The sequence below is a fragment of the Orycteropus afer genome, unplaced genomic scaffold (assembly GCF_000298275.1).
Source record: "Orycteropus afer afer isolate SDZICR_OR568_19922 unplaced genomic scaffold, OryAfe1.0 scaffold00087, whole genome shotgun sequence".
In the NCBI taxonomy this organism is placed as follows: domain Eukaryota; kingdom Metazoa; phylum Chordata; class Mammalia; order Tubulidentata; family Orycteropodidae; genus Orycteropus; species Orycteropus afer.
Window position 1 is genome coordinate 7697492 of NW_006921674.1, and position 17644 is coordinate 7715135.

The window sequence follows — 17644 nt, forward strand, 5'->3', positions numbered from 1 at the left end:
CATACTCCAACAACATATATGACAGTGGAGCTCAGGTATCTTAGACTATCACACTCCCCATGCCTAATATTGATCAACATTTACATCTTACTAAAGTTAGCACATTAAACTCATTGCATTTGAATGGCTGGTCACAATTCTGTTGCATGATATCAAGAGTCACAAATACACAAGAATAATGGGCACACACATACCATCTAACCTGCCTTTCCAATAACCCTAATAACAAAGACAAGCTTATCTACACTTTCAGTGATCCATTGGTTCTCTTAAAAGTTTGAGTTCAATGTGTTTTCCATATTGTTGATTTTCCTCTCAGTCATCTTCCTTTGAATTTGAAGCAGACGCTTTCGGAAATTTCCACTCAACAGGATGTAGAGGAAAGGGTTAATGCTGCTGCTGGTGTAGCTAAGACAGATGGAAAGGTAATAGCCCACATAGAAGACCAGTGTGGGCTGCTCTATCTGTAAGTTCACCAGCTGTATCACATGATAGGGAGCAGCACTTAGAATAAATACTGCCACCAGCACCAACACCATCTTTGTCAGCTTCATTACTCTCTGCCTTGGAACATTGGGATTGTAACTGGAAAGGAAACATTGGAATAGACGTTAACATAAGCAACAGTAGAAATGATGGGGCAATGATTTCTTAGAACTTTGGAACAGGTCATAATAGCTTTGGAGTGAAATATGAAGCTCATTTTTATTTCTACTTATTCAGAGTGTTGTGAAGATTCTTTTCTATTCCTGTTAAAAACTTCCTAAAGCTGAAACAATCTGAGAAATAAAATGAAGAACAGAGTATAGAATTATTACCCCAAGTACAAAATAAATATACATGCATCTATTTTGAAAAAAACAAAATGGAAAGAGGAGACAAATCTTGACTGAAGAATTCCAAATAATATATGTAGATCCTCCCATGAGTTAGAATAACTCAATGGCAACTAACAATACTGCCATTTCTGGAAAGTAGAGCTTAATTCCTGTTTCCCTGCCCATTCCTTGAAGGTGGGCTAGTCCTGGTGACTCACTTCAAAATAACAGAGAAAGAGATAAAGAATAACTTTATAGTTGACAAACCTGGCAATACCTTAAGCAAGTGATCAAGATTAACATCATCAGTGAAGTCAAGTGGCTATCAGGTAGGTTATTAGGTTATTCCCTAACATCATGTGATGAGAAGAGCTAATGTTTTCCAAACCAAGATCGGGGGACATACTATAGGATACCTGGATAGTACTCTTGAAGACTGTCAGGTATGAAAAACAAGGAAAGACTGAGAAACTGTCACAAACCAGAGGAGACTAGGAAGAACCAATAATAACTAAATGCAATGTGATGACCTGAATTGGATCCTGGAAAGAAACAGAATTTTAATAGGAAAACTAGTGAAATTTAAATAAAGTCTAGAGTTTAGTTGGGAGCTCTGGTATCATAGTGCGTAAGGCACTTGACTGCTAACCAGAAGGCTGGCGGTTCAAACCCCCCAGCTACTCCTCGGGTGGAAGGTTGGCCAATCTACTTCCATAGTGATACTGCCTTGGAAACCCAAGGAGGGATTGCTATGAGTCGGGTCCTACTCCACAGCACATAACAACAACAACAGAGTTTAGTTAATAGCAACGTACCAACATCAGTTTCTTTATTTTAACAAACATACCATGGTAATGTAAGATGTTAATAATGAGGAAATAATGAGGAAACTGAGTATGCAGTTGTGTTGCAATGAGTTCCTTTGTGCACCTGGCCTTTTGCACTTGTTTCTTGGAAAAATGGCTTAGGAGATTTCCCAATTTTTTTTTTTTTTCCTTTTTAGTACTTGCGGGTTTGATATTTTTGTTTGGTCTGCTTGCTGGCAATTGACAAGCCTTAAGTTGATTAACATTTCCTAGGTAATCAAGGACTGGTTGGGCTCCAATCCAGCTACGGAGATCCTACCCTTAAAACTGATGAGATATGCCCTGTATGAGGGACTGAAACATAGAGGTTTGAGGGTTTTTTGGCTGGAAGCTGAGAGGGTGACATCTTCATCAGGACACAGAAGCACTGCACTTGAAACCCTCCAGACCCAGGTAAAAGCTCTAACCCGCTTAGAACTGTGGATGGCCGCAATGATGGTGCCTGAAGCAGCAGAGGCAATGCACCGGCTCAGAGAGTGGGGCAGAGCTGCACCAGCAGGGAACATGTCTGCTGCAGAGAAACATCATGGGGCATTTGAATGTGAACTTCTGTTCTCAGGAGGATAAGCGTGCTCCTTTGAGATGTTGAGGCCCCCTGTGCTGGTTCCCCTCTTGGATCTCACTTCACCATACCTTCATTTCTCTTTATATATATATTTTCATCTTTTTGTTATATTAAAGTAGTTATTGCATGTATGATACTGTGAGTTTTCTGAGCATTGCAATAAATTATGGAACCTAGCAGGGAGAGTGCTTAGGTATGGCTGATGTCAGAAATAATGGGGAAGTTAAAAAGTGGAGATATATTTGACCTCCACTTCATAGCATAGCTTTTTCTGATTCTTATAGTCAGAGGTATTATGCATGAAGTTAATATGAAGCTATACCTGCAGCTGTAATCTCAGGAGTGTATGGGAACTGTCTATATTATCTTGGCAAATTTTATGTAAATTTAAAATTAGTTCAAAATAAAACAAAATTAAAAAGTTCTCAAATTTTGTCATGTTACTTCATATTTAAACATTCACAGAAATCTCCCTGGGGTCATAGTTGAGGCAGATTATAATATATAAATAATATGAAATAATATGAAAACAGTAAGTCAGCTAAAAATAATTTGAAAACAGTGATTCCTCTGCAGTTTATCAGAGTAGGCACAATTCCTCCAACTTCTGTATTTTGAGGCATATCTGAACTGTGCAAACTTTGTTTCTTAAGATGCTCTTAGCATTTTTGAGAAAAGTGTTAGGGGCAAAATGATCTGATTTGGAGAACTGCTTTAAAAGCTCTCAAACATCCTCTCCAACTTTCAGTGTCTTAGTGTTCCATCTGATTCCATTTCAATCATTCAGAAGCTTTTTTTCCCTCTCCTATAACTATGGCTTCTTTCCTTTCCCAGTCTAAATGGACTATCCTTTAAAAATATAAGATTATCAAAGAATTTCAAGAAACTAAATGGGAAAAAGATTGTGAGCCATAAATCATTTAAACTATTGGTATCAGGGCTTTGCTGCAGATTTTGGCTAATAGTGATTAAATTGTGTACATATTTTATTTTATTTTTTTTAATCTTCCAAGTGTTACATGTGGTATACAGAGAAAGCCCAGGAACCTTCCCTTCCAAAAGAAACACAAAAATCTATTCAAAAGATGAATTTTTGTAATCATTTTGACTCAACATATTAGATAATTACTTACTCATTTAAACAATTTGATATATAAAATTTCAATAATTAGATTTATCATGCAGTTTTAGAGACGAATACCTTAAAAGTCTTTCCCAAGTTTGTTGTCTCAAGGAAGGCAAGTATTTGATTTCATTTACTTCTAGTTAATTTCCCAGTAAGTATGTAAAATTAATCAGATCCTTCTCTTCTAAATTAAAAAACTCACAAAAATTAAAGGCTGCTCATAACATCTAAGATATTTACATATTCACATAACTCTGAAAAATGTACAACTAAAAAATTTAAATAGCATTTGTTGATGACAAATATTATATTCTTTAAAGAGAAACTTCAGTTCCGTTCATATTTTAATGATACCATTGCATTAGTGATTCCAACATTCATAACTGAAAGATCCTCAGACAGCTGCTTCAAAACATGTCTTATTTTCAGAAAATGCCTTATATAAATTTATATTAATGCCCATATATCCAAGTGGAGAATGTTTCAAGTGACTGTTACTTAAGTTGCCATTGCAGATTCTCAGGTTAATTTTTATTTTACTTTAGTTGTAAAGTAGGGAGTGACATTAATGAAAATGGTGGAATAGAGACCTCTGGGGCAGTGCCTCCCCAAAAACATTGAAAAAGTTGGCAAAAACTCTCAAAATCAATCTTATCAGAATTCTTGAAGATAGTCAAAGGTTTACAGCAACCAAACATTTGCCAGAAGAAAGGTCACTGAAACAGGGTCGAAACACTTTTTGGTGTTTAACTTACCTAGGCTCCACCCTCCTCCCCAGCATCACAGTAGTTTTGAAAGTGGGAGCCCATGTTTCTGGTGTTGGATCCTGGTTCTGGAGAGAGCACAGTAGGTCTTATTCCCAAGAAACTGTGTTTGTCTGTTTTGACCTGAGGAGTTCTGGCTGCACAGTGGTTAAGGAATTCGGCTACTAACCAAAAGGTCAGCAGTTTGAACCCACTAGCCACTCTGTAGGAGAAAGATGAGGCAGACTGCTTCTGTAACTATTTACAGCCTTGGAAACCCTATGGGGCAGTTCTACTCTGTCCTATAGGGTGGCTACGGAGTCGAATTGACTCGATGGCAGGTTCCCCTCCTCCTCTGCCCCTTCAGTTTTGAACTGACTGAGGTTTCCCCAGAAGACTGTCACAAGCAGATTCTCTTTATTTGGCCTACTTGGAACTTTATCAAGGTGAAGCAGCTTTGGCTATGTGGTCCATGAAAGTAATGAAAATAAATGAAGAAGTCACTCCCATCTGAGGCAAAGATAGCAGCTCAGGCAAACAGTTTACTACCTGGAGCAAAAAGTAACAATTAGAGCAAATAATAGATATTCTGAATGCCTGGGAGGAAAAACCAAGGAGTTGTAATTTTTGAGGATAAAGCATGCTTTGAAGGAGTTCTGGTGGTGTAGTGCCTAAGGCATTTGACTGCTAACCAGAAGGCTGGTGGTTCAAACCCACCAGCCACCCCTGGAAGGAAGACCAGGCAATCCACTTCCATAAAGATTTACCTCCTCAGAAACCCAACGGGGTGGCTATGAGTTGGAATCAACTTGATGGCCATGAGTTTGGTTTTTGTTTTTTTAATGCACGTGCTGAAAGTTGCTATGTATATGGGAACCAAGAAAGCCACACACATGCTCAGCACAGGATGGACACCCAGGAAAGACTTTAGAAGACCCCAGGTTAGTACTTCTGGCTGGTCTTTAGGCTCCAGTCAAGCAAGAAGTGAAAGGTACAGCAGAGTTATAGGTGGCCTGACTAAACACTGAGGGAGTGCCCTCACCTCAGAGCCTAGGGAACAGTTCTTCTTTTCTGAAAAGACCTAGAGAATATTTCTTCCTTTTTTCCTTAATATCATAATATTCAAAATAGTTTTCAACAAAAAGTTATGCTGCATGCAAAAACAACAAAAAAACAAAAAGACCCAAGAAACTATGATTCATTAACAAAATAAAGGAAGAAATGAACATAAATTGTCCCTAAGGAAGCGCAGACATTGGAATTACTAGACAAAGACTTTACATCAATGCTCTTAAATATGCTCAAATAGCTAAAGGAACCATGGACAGAGAACTAAAGGAAATCAGAAGAATGATAACAAATAGACAATATCAGTAAAGAGAGAAATTACAAAAAGGAGTCAAATGAAAATTTTACTGCTGAAAAATATAATTGAAATAAAAAATTCACTGAAATAGTTTAAGAGCAGATATGAGTAGACAGAAGAAAGAATGAGAAAACTTGAAGGTAGATCAAACAAAATTATTTCCTAGGAACAGATAGCAAAAAGAATGAAGAAAAATGCATGTCAACATATGTATAATGGAATTCCCAAAAGTAAAGAGAGAAAGGGGCAGAGAGAATAGCTGAAGAAAATAATGGTCAAAAACTTCTCAAATTTGATAAAAGACATGAGGACCCCAGAAGCTCAAGAAACTCCAAGTAGGATAAATTCAGAGACCTACACAAAAACACATTAAAAACAAATAAAGCAAAATAAGGCAAACTCTTACCATCCAGCATCCTTATTTTGTTGATACAGCTCCCAGGTATAGCATAAAATTAAAATATAGCACATCAAAATCAAAGGTAAAGGGAAAAGGAAAGTTGTGATTGTCAAGTAAAGTGTATACCTGCAAAATGAAAAAGAGAGAGAGAAGACATTACAGTTATATCCACTATGCTAGGAATTAGCTTTTACAATTTATGAGGCCTAATTCTTTGACTTTTCAGGGTTGAGGTCCAGGGTTTTTCCCTGAGAAAAAGCTAAGGGTCTTAGGGTATTTCATGTGGGGAAGAAGTCAAGCTCTTAAAAAAGAGCTCTTTGGTTCTTTTTCAGCCAAACCTAACTTTACCAAATTCGGAACAGGTGGGGCTACTTATTGTCATCTTTATTATTATTACTAACAAGAATAATAGGCAACAACATAATATTTATTATGTAGTAGGAACTGTTCCCACCACCCATCTGTCAGATTGTCTTACTGTTGTGGCATGTATGTAGCTGTGATGTTGGAAACTATGCCACAGTATTTCAAATACAAGCAGGGTCACCACAGTGGATAGGTTTCAGTGGAGCTTTCAGACCAAGACAGAAAAGAAGAAAGACCTGGCAATCTATTTATGAAAATTAGCCAATGACAGCCTTACAGATCACAGCAGAACACTGTATAACTTGCTTGTTTTGGACATATCTTCAGGAGGAATCAATTGCTAGAGGAGGACATCATGGTTGGTGAAGTAGAGGATGAATGAAGGCATAGGAGATCCTTGGTGATATGGATTGGCATGACAGCTGTAACATGTTGGTAATTTTGAGGATGATGCAGGACTGAGCAATGTTTTGCTCTGTTGCAAATACACAAGGTTGGAGCACATTAGGCCATGTGTATATGAGCTGGAGTAGACTTGATGGCAGCTGACAACAGCTACAACAATAACAGGTAATTTCTCTAAGTGCTTTACATATATGTTGTTATGACCCAATGAGTATGACATCATTAGTGTACTCATGTTACAGAAGAGACTGAGGCACAAAGGGGTTAAGTGGCTTTCCCAAATTAACCCAGCTAGTAAATGGCAGAAGTAGGATTTGAACACAGATAGGCAGTTGGGCTCCAGAACTCATGGCATCAGATGGCCTCTCAATGTCCTCAAAGGAGGGTATGTTGTAAAATCTGTTTTTGGTGTTCCTCTAGAGGAAATTCTCAGATGAGTTATCTCCATATGTGCACCATGTATCCTCCTTCCTGGCAAAACCCTGGCCTCTGGGAAAGGAGGCAAGCCCATTTTGGGTGGGTGTGGACAGAGACAATACCGGGACCAGAGTACAGCATGGTAGTTTGATTCTCAGATCATTTTAAGAGTTTAATTCTAGGAGGAACAACAAAAAAGTATCCTTTATGATAACCAACCAAAAATAGCAGAAGCAGCTGTAGATTCAGAATAGTTCATCCTTACAAAAATTTTTCTTTTTTTTTTCCTTGTTATTTGGGTGGAAATTTACAAGGCAGATTTATTTTACTCTCAACAGTTCATGCACATTTGATTTCATGGCCCTGATCACAATCCCCACTATAAAGAGTTCTCCTCCTCTCCTCCCCGTGACAATCCCTTCCCTGTGTCCTTATGCATTCCTGTCTGTTCAGTTTTTCTCTATGTGAATGCTGCCCTTCTGATGTCTCATGATTGATTGATCTAAGGGGTGCATCTCCTGGGTAGGTGTTCTGCTTGTAGGTCTTTCTACTGTTGGGCTGAAAACCAATCTACAGAAGTGAGTCTATCTCCAGGCCTGAAGAATAACTCAGGGCCATAGGCTTAGGGGTTCCACATTCTCTATCTGACCAGTAATTCTGGTCAGTTTTGTGTTTTTGAATTTTGTTCCACATTTTCCCTCCCACTCTATCTAGGATCTCCAATTTTGATCTCTTTCTGACTGGTTGGCATTGGTAGCCTGGCACCATCCAGTTCTGGTCTCAGGGCCATGAAGGCTGAGGTCCTCATGGTCCATCATATCTTTGGGATAATTGTTTACCAAATGACTTTGATTTTCTTCAGTCTTCTTTGCTCCAGATGAGAGGAGATCAATAGCTACATCTCAGATGGCCGCTTGAAAGCTTTTAAGACCCCAGTCACTACTCACCAAAGTAGGACATAGAACAGATTTTTATATACTATGTTGTGCCAGTTGAGCATGATATTCCCTGAGACTGTGGTCCTGAGCCTGCAGTCCCAATGATTCTCTCCCTCAAGGTGTTTGGTTGTCTCTGAGAAGCTACTCCAACCTTGTCCTCTGTAACTTCTGTACTGTATATGGATAATTTTGTAGCACAAGTACATATGTAAGACTACCTTCAGCCAAATCTATCCTTGGTCTTGGTTACATTCCTGTTTGCCTACCCCCACCTAATATTCCCACCTGTCTATGCATTTACCCATAGCCTAATGTTTGGTGCCACTGGTAATGCAATACAGTGCATGTAACAGTATTTGCCTCTTTTGTCTATATCTTATTTTTTAAAACTGTTTCTCTTATTGTGCTTTGGGTGCAAATTTACAAAGCAAATTCATTTTACACTCGACAGTTCATGCACATTTGATTTTATGCCCGGATTTATATAAACAAAAAGAAAGAATTGCTGGATCAAATGGTATTTCTATTTTCAGTTTTTTAAGGAAAAGCCATACCATTTTTCCACAGTGGCTATATCATTTTACAGGATCTCTGGTAGCATAGTGCCTAAGGCACTTGACTGCTAACCAGGAGGCGGGCGGTTCAAATCCACCAGCCACTCTTCAGAAGGAAGGCTGGGCAGTCTATTTCCGTAGTGATACAGCCTCGGCAATTCAAGGAGGGGTCGCTATGCGTCGACTCTGACTCGATGGCACATAACAACAACAACAACAACAACATACCATTTTACAGTCCCACAAGCAGTGTATGAGAGTTCCAATCTCTACACACCCTCACCAGCATTTGTTATTTTCTCTCTTGTTGAACTTTTCTATTATTGCTGGGGTGAGATGATATTGCCCTGTTATTTTGATTTGCATCTCTCTAATGGCTAATGACTGTGAGCATTTCCTCATGTGTTTGTTGGCTGCCTATATATCTGTGTTAGTGAAATGTCTGTTCATGTCCTTGCCCACTTTTGAATTGGATTGTCTTTTTGGTGTTGAGGTGTTGAAGTTCTCTATAAACTTTAAGGATAAGTCTCTTGCCATATATGTCATAGCCAAATATTTATTCCAATCTGTAGGTTCTCTTTTACCCTTTCGGAGAAGTCTTTTGATGCATATAAGAATTTAATTTTTAAAAGGTTCCAATCATCTAGTTTCTCTTCTGTTGCTTGTACATTTTGGGTTATGCTTGATAAGTCTATTTAGGCTATAAATTAGGGACCCTAGATTTGCCCCTATTTTATCTGTGATGAACTTTATGGTTTGGGGTTTTACATTTAAAACCAAGTGTTTGATCCAACTTGAGTTCGTTTTTGTGTACGGGGTGAGGTATGGGTCTTGTTTCATTTTTCTGCAAGTGGCTATCCAATTTTGCCAGCACCATCTGTAAAATATATTTTTGTTTTCTTTATATTGAGGTAATCCATACTGGAGTTGGTAGTCTTCAATCTTCATCAGTAAGTGTTTCAAGTCATCCTCACTTTCAGCGAGCAAAGTTGTGTCATCTGCAGTAACATAGGTTGTTAATGAGTCTTCCTCCAATCCTGATGCCCTGTTCTTCTTCATACGGTCCAGCTTCTTGGATTTTTCGTTCAGCATAAGATTGAATAAGTATGGTGAAAGGATATAACCCTGACACACTCCCTTCTTAATTTTAAACCATGCAGTGTCCCCTTGTTCTGTTTGAATAACAGCCTCCTTTTCTATGTACAAGTTCTTCATGAGCACAATTAAGTGTTCTGGAATTCCCATTCTTCTCAATGTTATCCATAATTTGTTATGATCCACACAACAGGACTAATAAGCAGCATCATGATAAATGGAGAAAAGACTGAAGTTGTCAAAGACTTCATATTACTTGGTTCTAAAATCAGCACCAATGGAAGCAGCAGTCAAGACATTGAACATTGTATAGCATAGGGCAAATCTGCTTGTAGGACCTCTTTCAAGTGCTGAAGAATAAAGATGTTTCCTTGAAGACTAAGGTGTTCTTGACACAAGCCATGGTATTTTCAATTACCTCATATGCATGTGAGAGCTGGACAATAAAAAAGGAGGACCAAAGAAGAGTTGATGCTTTTCAGTTGTGGTGCTGGCAAAGAATGCTAAAAGTACCATGGACTGCTAGAAGAACTAACAAATCTGTCCTGGAAGAAGTGCAGCCAGAATGCTCCTTGGAAGCAAGAATGGCTAAACTTCATCTCACCTATTTTGGTCATGTTGTAAGAATCGAACATTCCCTGGAGAAGGATATCGTGCTTGGCAAAGTGGAGGGACAATGAAAAAGGGGATGGCCCTCCATGAGACGGATTGAAACAGTGGCTGCAACAATGGGCTCAGGTATAGCAAAGATCGTGGGGCTGGCACAGGACCAGGCAGTGTTTCATTCTGCTGTACATGAGTTGGCTATGAGTCGGAGATGACTTGCCGGCACCTAACAACAACAACAATTTGTTAAAGAGGTTATCTCTCCACCATTTAATGGGCTTTGGCCCTTGATCTATTTCTGGGCTTTTGATTCTATTGTATTGGTCTATTTGTCTGTCATTGTACCAATACCACACTGTTTTGACTACTATGGCTGCATAGAAGGTTTTGTGATTGGGGAGCATGAGACCTCCTACTTTGTTTTTCTTCTTCAGCAGTGCTTTGCTTATCCAAAGTCTCTTTTCTCTCCATATGAAGTTAGTGATTGGCTTTTCTATGTCCTTAAAGAATGTTGATGGAATCTGGATCAGTATTCCATTGAATGTATTGATTTCTTTGGGTAGTATTGACATTTTCACAATAGTCAGTCTTCCTATCCATAAACGTGGCATGTTCTTCCATTTACGCAGCTTTCTTGTAGTTTCTTGTAGTAATGTTTTGTGGTTTTCTTTGTATGGGTCTTTTATGTCCCTGGAAAGTCCAGCCACTCCTTGGAAGGAAGGTTGGGCAATCTACTTCCGTAGTGACACTGCCTCAGAAACCCAAGGAGGTGTCGCTGTGAGTCAGGTCCAACTTGATGGTGCATAACAACAACAGCAACGACAACATTTATCTTTTTGGTAGCTATTGTAAATGGTATTTTCCTTATTTCCTTTTCAGAGGTGTCTTTGTTGATGTAGAGGAATCCAACTGATTTTTGTATGTTGACCTTGTATCCTGCAACTTTGTTTAATCTTTCTGTGAGTTCCAGTAATTTTTTTGCTGAGCCTCTTGGGTTTTCTATGTATAGGATCATGTTATCTGCGAATAGAAATAGATTTACTTCTTCTTTGCCAATTTGGATTCCTTTGATTTCTCTTTCTTGCCTTATTGCCCTGGCTAGGACTACCAAGACAATGCTAAATAGAAGTGGTGGTAGAGGGCATCCTGTCTGGTTCCTGTTCACAAATGTTGGCTGTTGGTTTTATTATGCTGAGGATTTTCTTTTCTATTTCCTGTCTGGTTCCTGTTCACAAATGTTGGCTGTTGGCTTTATTATGCTGAGGATTTTCTTTTCTATTTCTATTTTTCTGAGAGTATTGAACAGGAATGGGTGTTGGATTTTAGCAAATGACCTTTCTGCATCATTTGATATGATCATGTGTTTCTTTTATTTTGTTGTATTTATGTGATAGATTACATTGATTGCTTTTCTGATGTTGAGCCATCCTTGCTTATCTGGTATGAATCTCACTTGGTCATGTATTATACTGTTGGACTCTGTTGGCTAGGATTTTGTTGAAGATTTTTGTGTCTATATTCATGAGGGATATTGATCTGTAGTTTTCCTAACTAGTGGTGTCTTTACTTGGTTTTGGTATCAGTGTTATGCTTGCTTCATAGAATGAATTTGAGAGTATTCCATCATTTTGTATGTTCTGGAATAGTTTGAGTAGTATAGGTGTCAGCGCTTCCCTGAATGTTTGGTAGAATTCTCAGCTGAAGCCATGTGGGCCAGGACTTTGTTTTGTGCATGTATGTGGAGTTTTTTTTTTTTTTTTATTTACCTGCTCAATTTCATCTTTTATTATGAATCTCTCCAAGTATTCCATCTCAGACTGGGTTAGTTTAGGTCGGTCTTGTGTATCTAGAAATTTGTCCATCTCTTTAGTTTCTTGAGTCTGTTAGAGTACACACAAACACACTCACTGCCATCAAGTTGTTTCCGACTCATAGTGACTCCTGTTGGGTTTCTGAGGCTGTAAATCTTTACGGAAATAGATCACCTCATCTTCCTTCTGCAGAGCAGTTGGTGGGTTTGAACCACTGACCTTGTGGTTAGCAGTCAAGTGCATTATCCACTATGCCACCAGAGCTTCTTTGTTGGAGTACAGGTCCTTATAATATTCTTTTATTATCTTTTTTTATTTCAGTTGGTTCTGTTGTGATGTTGCCCTTTTCATTTAATATTTGTGTTATCTGCATCTTCTCTTTGTGGTTTCTCTATTTTGTTAATCTTTTCAAAGAACCAGTTTTGTGTTGTATCGATTTTCTCTCCTGTTTTTTTGTTTTCTGCTTCATTTATTTCTGCTCTGAACTTTATTATTTTCTTACGTCTGGACACTGTAGGTTTCTTTTATTGCTCTTTTTCTAATTGTTGGAGTTGTTGAGTTAAGGTGTTGGTTTTGATTCTTCTTTTTTGATGTGTGCATTTATTGCTATAAATTGACCTCTGAGTACTGCTTTTGCTTGGTCCCAAAGGTTTTGGTAAGTTCATTTGCATTTGTTTCTAGGAATTTTTTAATTTCACACTTTATTTCTTCTGTTACCCAGTAGTTTTTGAGCAGTGTATTCCTCAGTTTCCACATATTTTATTTTTCCCCTTGGCCTTCCTATTATTGATTTCTCATTTTATAGCATTGTGATCTGAGAAGATGCTTTGTAGTATTTCAATGTTTTTAAATTTATTGATGTTTGTTTGTTAACATCATATAATGTTCTTCTTTGTCCCTTTATGCTTGTCTTCCCCTTGAAGTCTGTTTTATCAGAAATTAATATTGTTACTCCTGGTCTTTTTTTGTTGCTATTAGTTTGATATATTTTTTCCACCATAAATTAAATTTTTCCACCATAAATTAAATTTTTCCACCATAAATTAAAATTTTAATTTATTTTTATCTTTGTGTCTAAGGTGGGTGGTCCCTTGTAGGCAGCATATCAATGGGTCCTCTTTTGTTATCCAATCTACCACTCTCATTTTCTTGACTGGTGCATTTAATCCATTAACATTGAGTGTAATTAGTGACAGGTATGAATTTATTGCTGTCATTCTATTATGTTTTTGTTGTGTTGTTGGTGATTTCTTTGTTCCAAATATTTTTCTGTGCTAAGTTCAATTTTTTATCAAGGGTTTTTTCTCTTTTCTTCATTATTGTTGGTTTTGTGCTTTCTAAGCCCTTGAAATTTTCTTCTTTCTTAGTTTGGTATAGAATAGTTGTTGACTTTCTTTGTGGTTACCCTGAAGTAAATTCTTATTTCCCTAAGTTTGAAGCAGTCTGTTCTATAAAGACATTGTCCTGTCTTCCCCTCCATTTGGAATTTTTATAATTAAAATTTCATTCCTTCTATTTGCTTTGTTGCTGGTGTCATTTGCAGATTGACTCCCCTATTTCTCTATGTAAAAATTTTTTTTTGTGAACTTATTTTGAGAATCTTTTTCTGGTTTGGTTTCTAGGTGGTGGTGTCAAGTGTCTTGATTTTAATTTGTTTTTCTCTGTTGTGGGTTTTCTATTGAATGACCCCCTTTAGCAGTTCTTGTAGGGTTGTTCTGGTTTTCACAAATTCCCTTAATTTCTGTTTGTCTGGGAATGTCTTGATTTCACCCTCATATTTGAGGGACAGTTTGGCTGGATATATAATTCTTGGTTGACAATTCTTTTCCTTCAAAGTTTAATATGTGCCACCTCATTGCCTTCAGGCCTGCATTGTTTCTGCTGAGAAATCAGAACTTAGTTTTATTGCTTTCCCATTGCAGGTAACATTTCATTTTTCCCAAGCTCCTCCCAAGATTCTTCGTGTTTGGTTTTGGACAGTTTGATTATGATATGTCTTGGTAACTTTTTCTTGGGGTCTTTCCTGTATGGGGTTCACTCAGCTTCTTGGATGGATATCTTTTGTTCTTTCATGATATGGGAGAAATTTTCTGCTACCAAGTGTTTTGGTTACTTTGTGCCACTCTAACAGAAAATATGACAAATGGGTGGCTTTAACAGGCAAGAGTTTATTCTCTTATAGTTTTAGAGGCTAGAAGTCCAAGTTCTAAGTGCCAGGCTCTAGGAGCTGGGTGAAAACACCTTAACCTTGGGCTTCAGCTCTGCCTCTTGCTCATGGCCCACTGGATTTAGTGATATCTCTTCACTCAGGCAACTGCTGGCTGCTGAGGCTAACAAGCCCAAGGTTGACAAATAAAATGGCACAGTCCTGATATTACCAAATCACATGGCAGACCATCGATGCAAGTCCGTTAAAAGTCCCAAGATTGGCAGACAAAATGGCAGGATGCTGAACAATGACTCAGCTACATGCAGGATTCAAGCATACCAAAAGCTGCAGACGATTCCCAAAACTTCTCCTTATATACAAGAAGCAGATCACATACCTAAAGCAGCTACACAGCTGTTTTTGGCAGATTCCACCATGGAGTTGATGACCAGTCTCACCATGGGGAATAACTACATCCAGCCACTCAAAAGCAGTCCCAGCCAATTTGACACATAACCTTAACTACCACAACAAGTCTTTGACAATTTTCTCAGTGGTTATTTTTTTGCCTCCTCTTGTTCTGGGATTCCAATCAGGTATATTGTTTCTTTCATGTCATCCAATATAACTCTTAGGTTTTCTTCATTTCTTTTAAATCTTTGTTTTTATTTTTCCTTTTACAAGGTGGCATCAAGGGACTTATCTTCCAGCTGGGAAATGCATTTTTCAGCCAGTTCTAGTCTATTCTTTTGTCCTTTCACTGTGTTATCCATCTCTCTACTTTTAGTCTTCATCTTCTGGATTTCTAATTGCTGTTTTTGTATGATTTCTAATTGTGTATTTATTTTGTTGTCTTGATCTTGAATGATTTTCCTGAATTTTTCCAGAGTACTATCTGTCTTCTTGTTGCTTCTGTTTATGGTTTTCTTGTACTTTTGGAATGTCCTATATATATATATCTTCTGAATTCCTTATCAGATAGTTCTATTGTTTGTTCTCCTTTGGGAAGATTTCTTAATTCTTTAGCTTGGACACTTGTTTCTACTATCTTGTCCTGTGGTTTTTTTTTTTTTTTTTTTTTTTAAGTTGTCTCTTGTTTCCTAGGCATTTTGAAGTTGTTGTTTTTATTTGTTAGTTATGTACTGATTTATTTTGCCCTGGTTTCATATTTTACTATACCTGGAAGTGCAGAGCAGGTGTATGTCTTTGGTTGTTAACTCAGCTGTACTGGGTTACTCTCCAGCTTTCTCTGTGTTGGTGGAAATCACTGGTGGGGATGTGGGTGCGGGTCTTTGTTCATTGTGAAGAGGATTTGCAGTTGAGATGAGCAGATATTGTCTATTGTCTGTTGTTAATCCTGTGGTGCAGGAGCTATTGGTGTTACTTGTCTGTTGGGTGAGGTGGTCAGTGTAGTAGCTATGACTGAGTAGTAGAGGGTTAATATGTTCCTCCCATTGAACAGGACAGGGGGAAAAAAAAGCCAAGGAGAAGAAGGAGAGATGAAAAGATAGAACAAAAATAGATGACAAGAAATAGGAGCAAAGAAAAAAGAATATATTACAAAAAGAGGGAAAACAAAAGTGGGTGAGTGGGAGGGATGAAGGTATGGCATAAATGAAAGAAAATGAGGAAGCAGTGGAGGAAGTGATCAGATATAAAGGAAGAAAATTTGGCAAGAGGATAGCAGAAAAATGAAGGGAGGATAAGATATTTGAGGAGGGGTCCTTCCAGTCATGTTCAGCCAGCAGCCCTGGTTACTGGCTGCTGTGGCAGAATCCACTCACTCACTGGAGCACCTGCACAGCAGAAAGGAGATTGGCACAAGAAGCAATCCCCAGGAGAGAAAGCCAGAGGCTGTTTTCTGTGCTCAGTGTGAGATAATTCAGTCAACTACGCAAATGGAGCAAGCAGAGTCACAGCCCTGACTCAAGTGTGGAGCAGTCTGCTGCTGCTGGTGCCCAGCTGTCAATCAAAGTCCTGCAGCTCAAACCCACTAGCCTCCCCAAAGGACAAAGGGCTGCCCTCCTCCACACAGATCCACAAATTGTGAAATCCCAGGCCCCAGTTCTACTCTGTGCTAAAAAAAAATGTTGCTAAGAGTTGGACTCAAGCCCACTGCTGTGTGATCGATTTTGGGTTCTGTTTATTTGGAGGGAGTTTCTCTTCCCTTTCTCTCACTCCCTTCCAGACTCTGCAGCAGCTTACAGGTGGTCCTGTTCTGTTTCCCAGTATGATCTTCATTCCCACTCATGGTCCCAGCTCACCTTGAAATACTCCTGCCTGGTGTGCTATTCTGAGTCTTTAATGCCTGTGGTTTCCATGATTTTTTTTCTCCTCTTCCTTGACCTCCTTTGTCTTTCTAATGACTTCTCTTGGCTCTGCTGGCTGGGAGGGGTTTTTAAAATTTTTTCCCAGTTGCTTAACCTGCTCCCTTTCATTGCCTTCACTGGATCTAATACTTTATCTTCTCATTAGCTGCTCATAACTCCAGTGTTGTTATTTGTATCTTCTTTACCTACTTTCTCAAAATCTGTTGACAGAGGGGTCTAGTGCACAGTCTGTTAGTAGAATGCCATATTTTCCTAGCTAGACACTACTGTCATTCAAAATTTCTATTTTTTAAAGATGATATAGTGAGCCTTAGGTTGTCCATTTGGGCAGGTGGGGGCCCATATTAGCATATCAGCCATGAGTGATTAAATTTCATTTCACCAGTTGGTCCTGTTGGTTGGCTATTGGTTTTTGCCTGTGAGTGCATCCAATGCTGGTGGGAGAAATAATGAATGAACAATCACCCATATGGAGATTTCTTTCATGGATTTGTGGCCCACCAGGGCCTGTACCTCTGCTACATCATGAGGAAATGACTCATTCATTTGACAAGTGATGGAGTGGGGAAAAGAAATCTGCCAGGCTGAGTTGAGATAATGGATATAGAAAGCACCTAGTGTAGCACATGGTCCTTAAAACCCCCAAAAAAAGTTATTGCTGTTGAGTTGATTCCAGCTTAGGGTGACTCTAGAGGACAGAATAGAACTGCTCCACAGGGTTTCCAAGGATGTAATCCTTATAGAAGCACACTACCACATCTTTCTTAAACCAAAAAACCAAACCCATTGCTGTCGAGTCAACTCTGACTCACGGTGACACCATGTATTGCAGATTAGAAGTGTTCCAGAGGGTTTTCTTGATTATAATCTTTACAGAAGCAGATAGCCAAGCCTTTCTCACATGATGCTGCTAGGTGGGATCAAACTGCCAACCTTTAGGTTAGTAGTTGAGGCCTACCATCTGCACTACCCATGGACCTGGCCCTTACTGGGTGCTGAAAATTCTTTAGTCATGGACCTTCAGTGCTATATTCAAATATTAGGAATAGGAATTTTTTACTTAATTTTTCTTTTAAACTTAAAATGATA

At 38.5% G+C, this 17644-nt stretch overlaps 1 protein-coding gene across 1 annotated transcript in view; it reads right to left on the reverse strand.

Moving 5' to 3' along the window:
- Window positions 1-269: 269 nt before the first annotated feature.
- Window positions 270-17644, reverse strand: part of MCHR2 (melanin concentrating hormone receptor 2) — a 44482-nt gene continuing 27107 nt past the window's right edge. Inside the window, exons 3-4 of the mRNA XM_007942278.1 lie at window positions 5891-6010; window positions 270-585 (exon numbers count right to left, since the gene is read on the reverse strand). Coding sequence (XP_007940469.1) covers window positions 270-585; window positions 5891-6010 — 436 coding nt within the window. The remainder of the gene's footprint in view (window positions 586-5890; window positions 6011-17644) is intronic.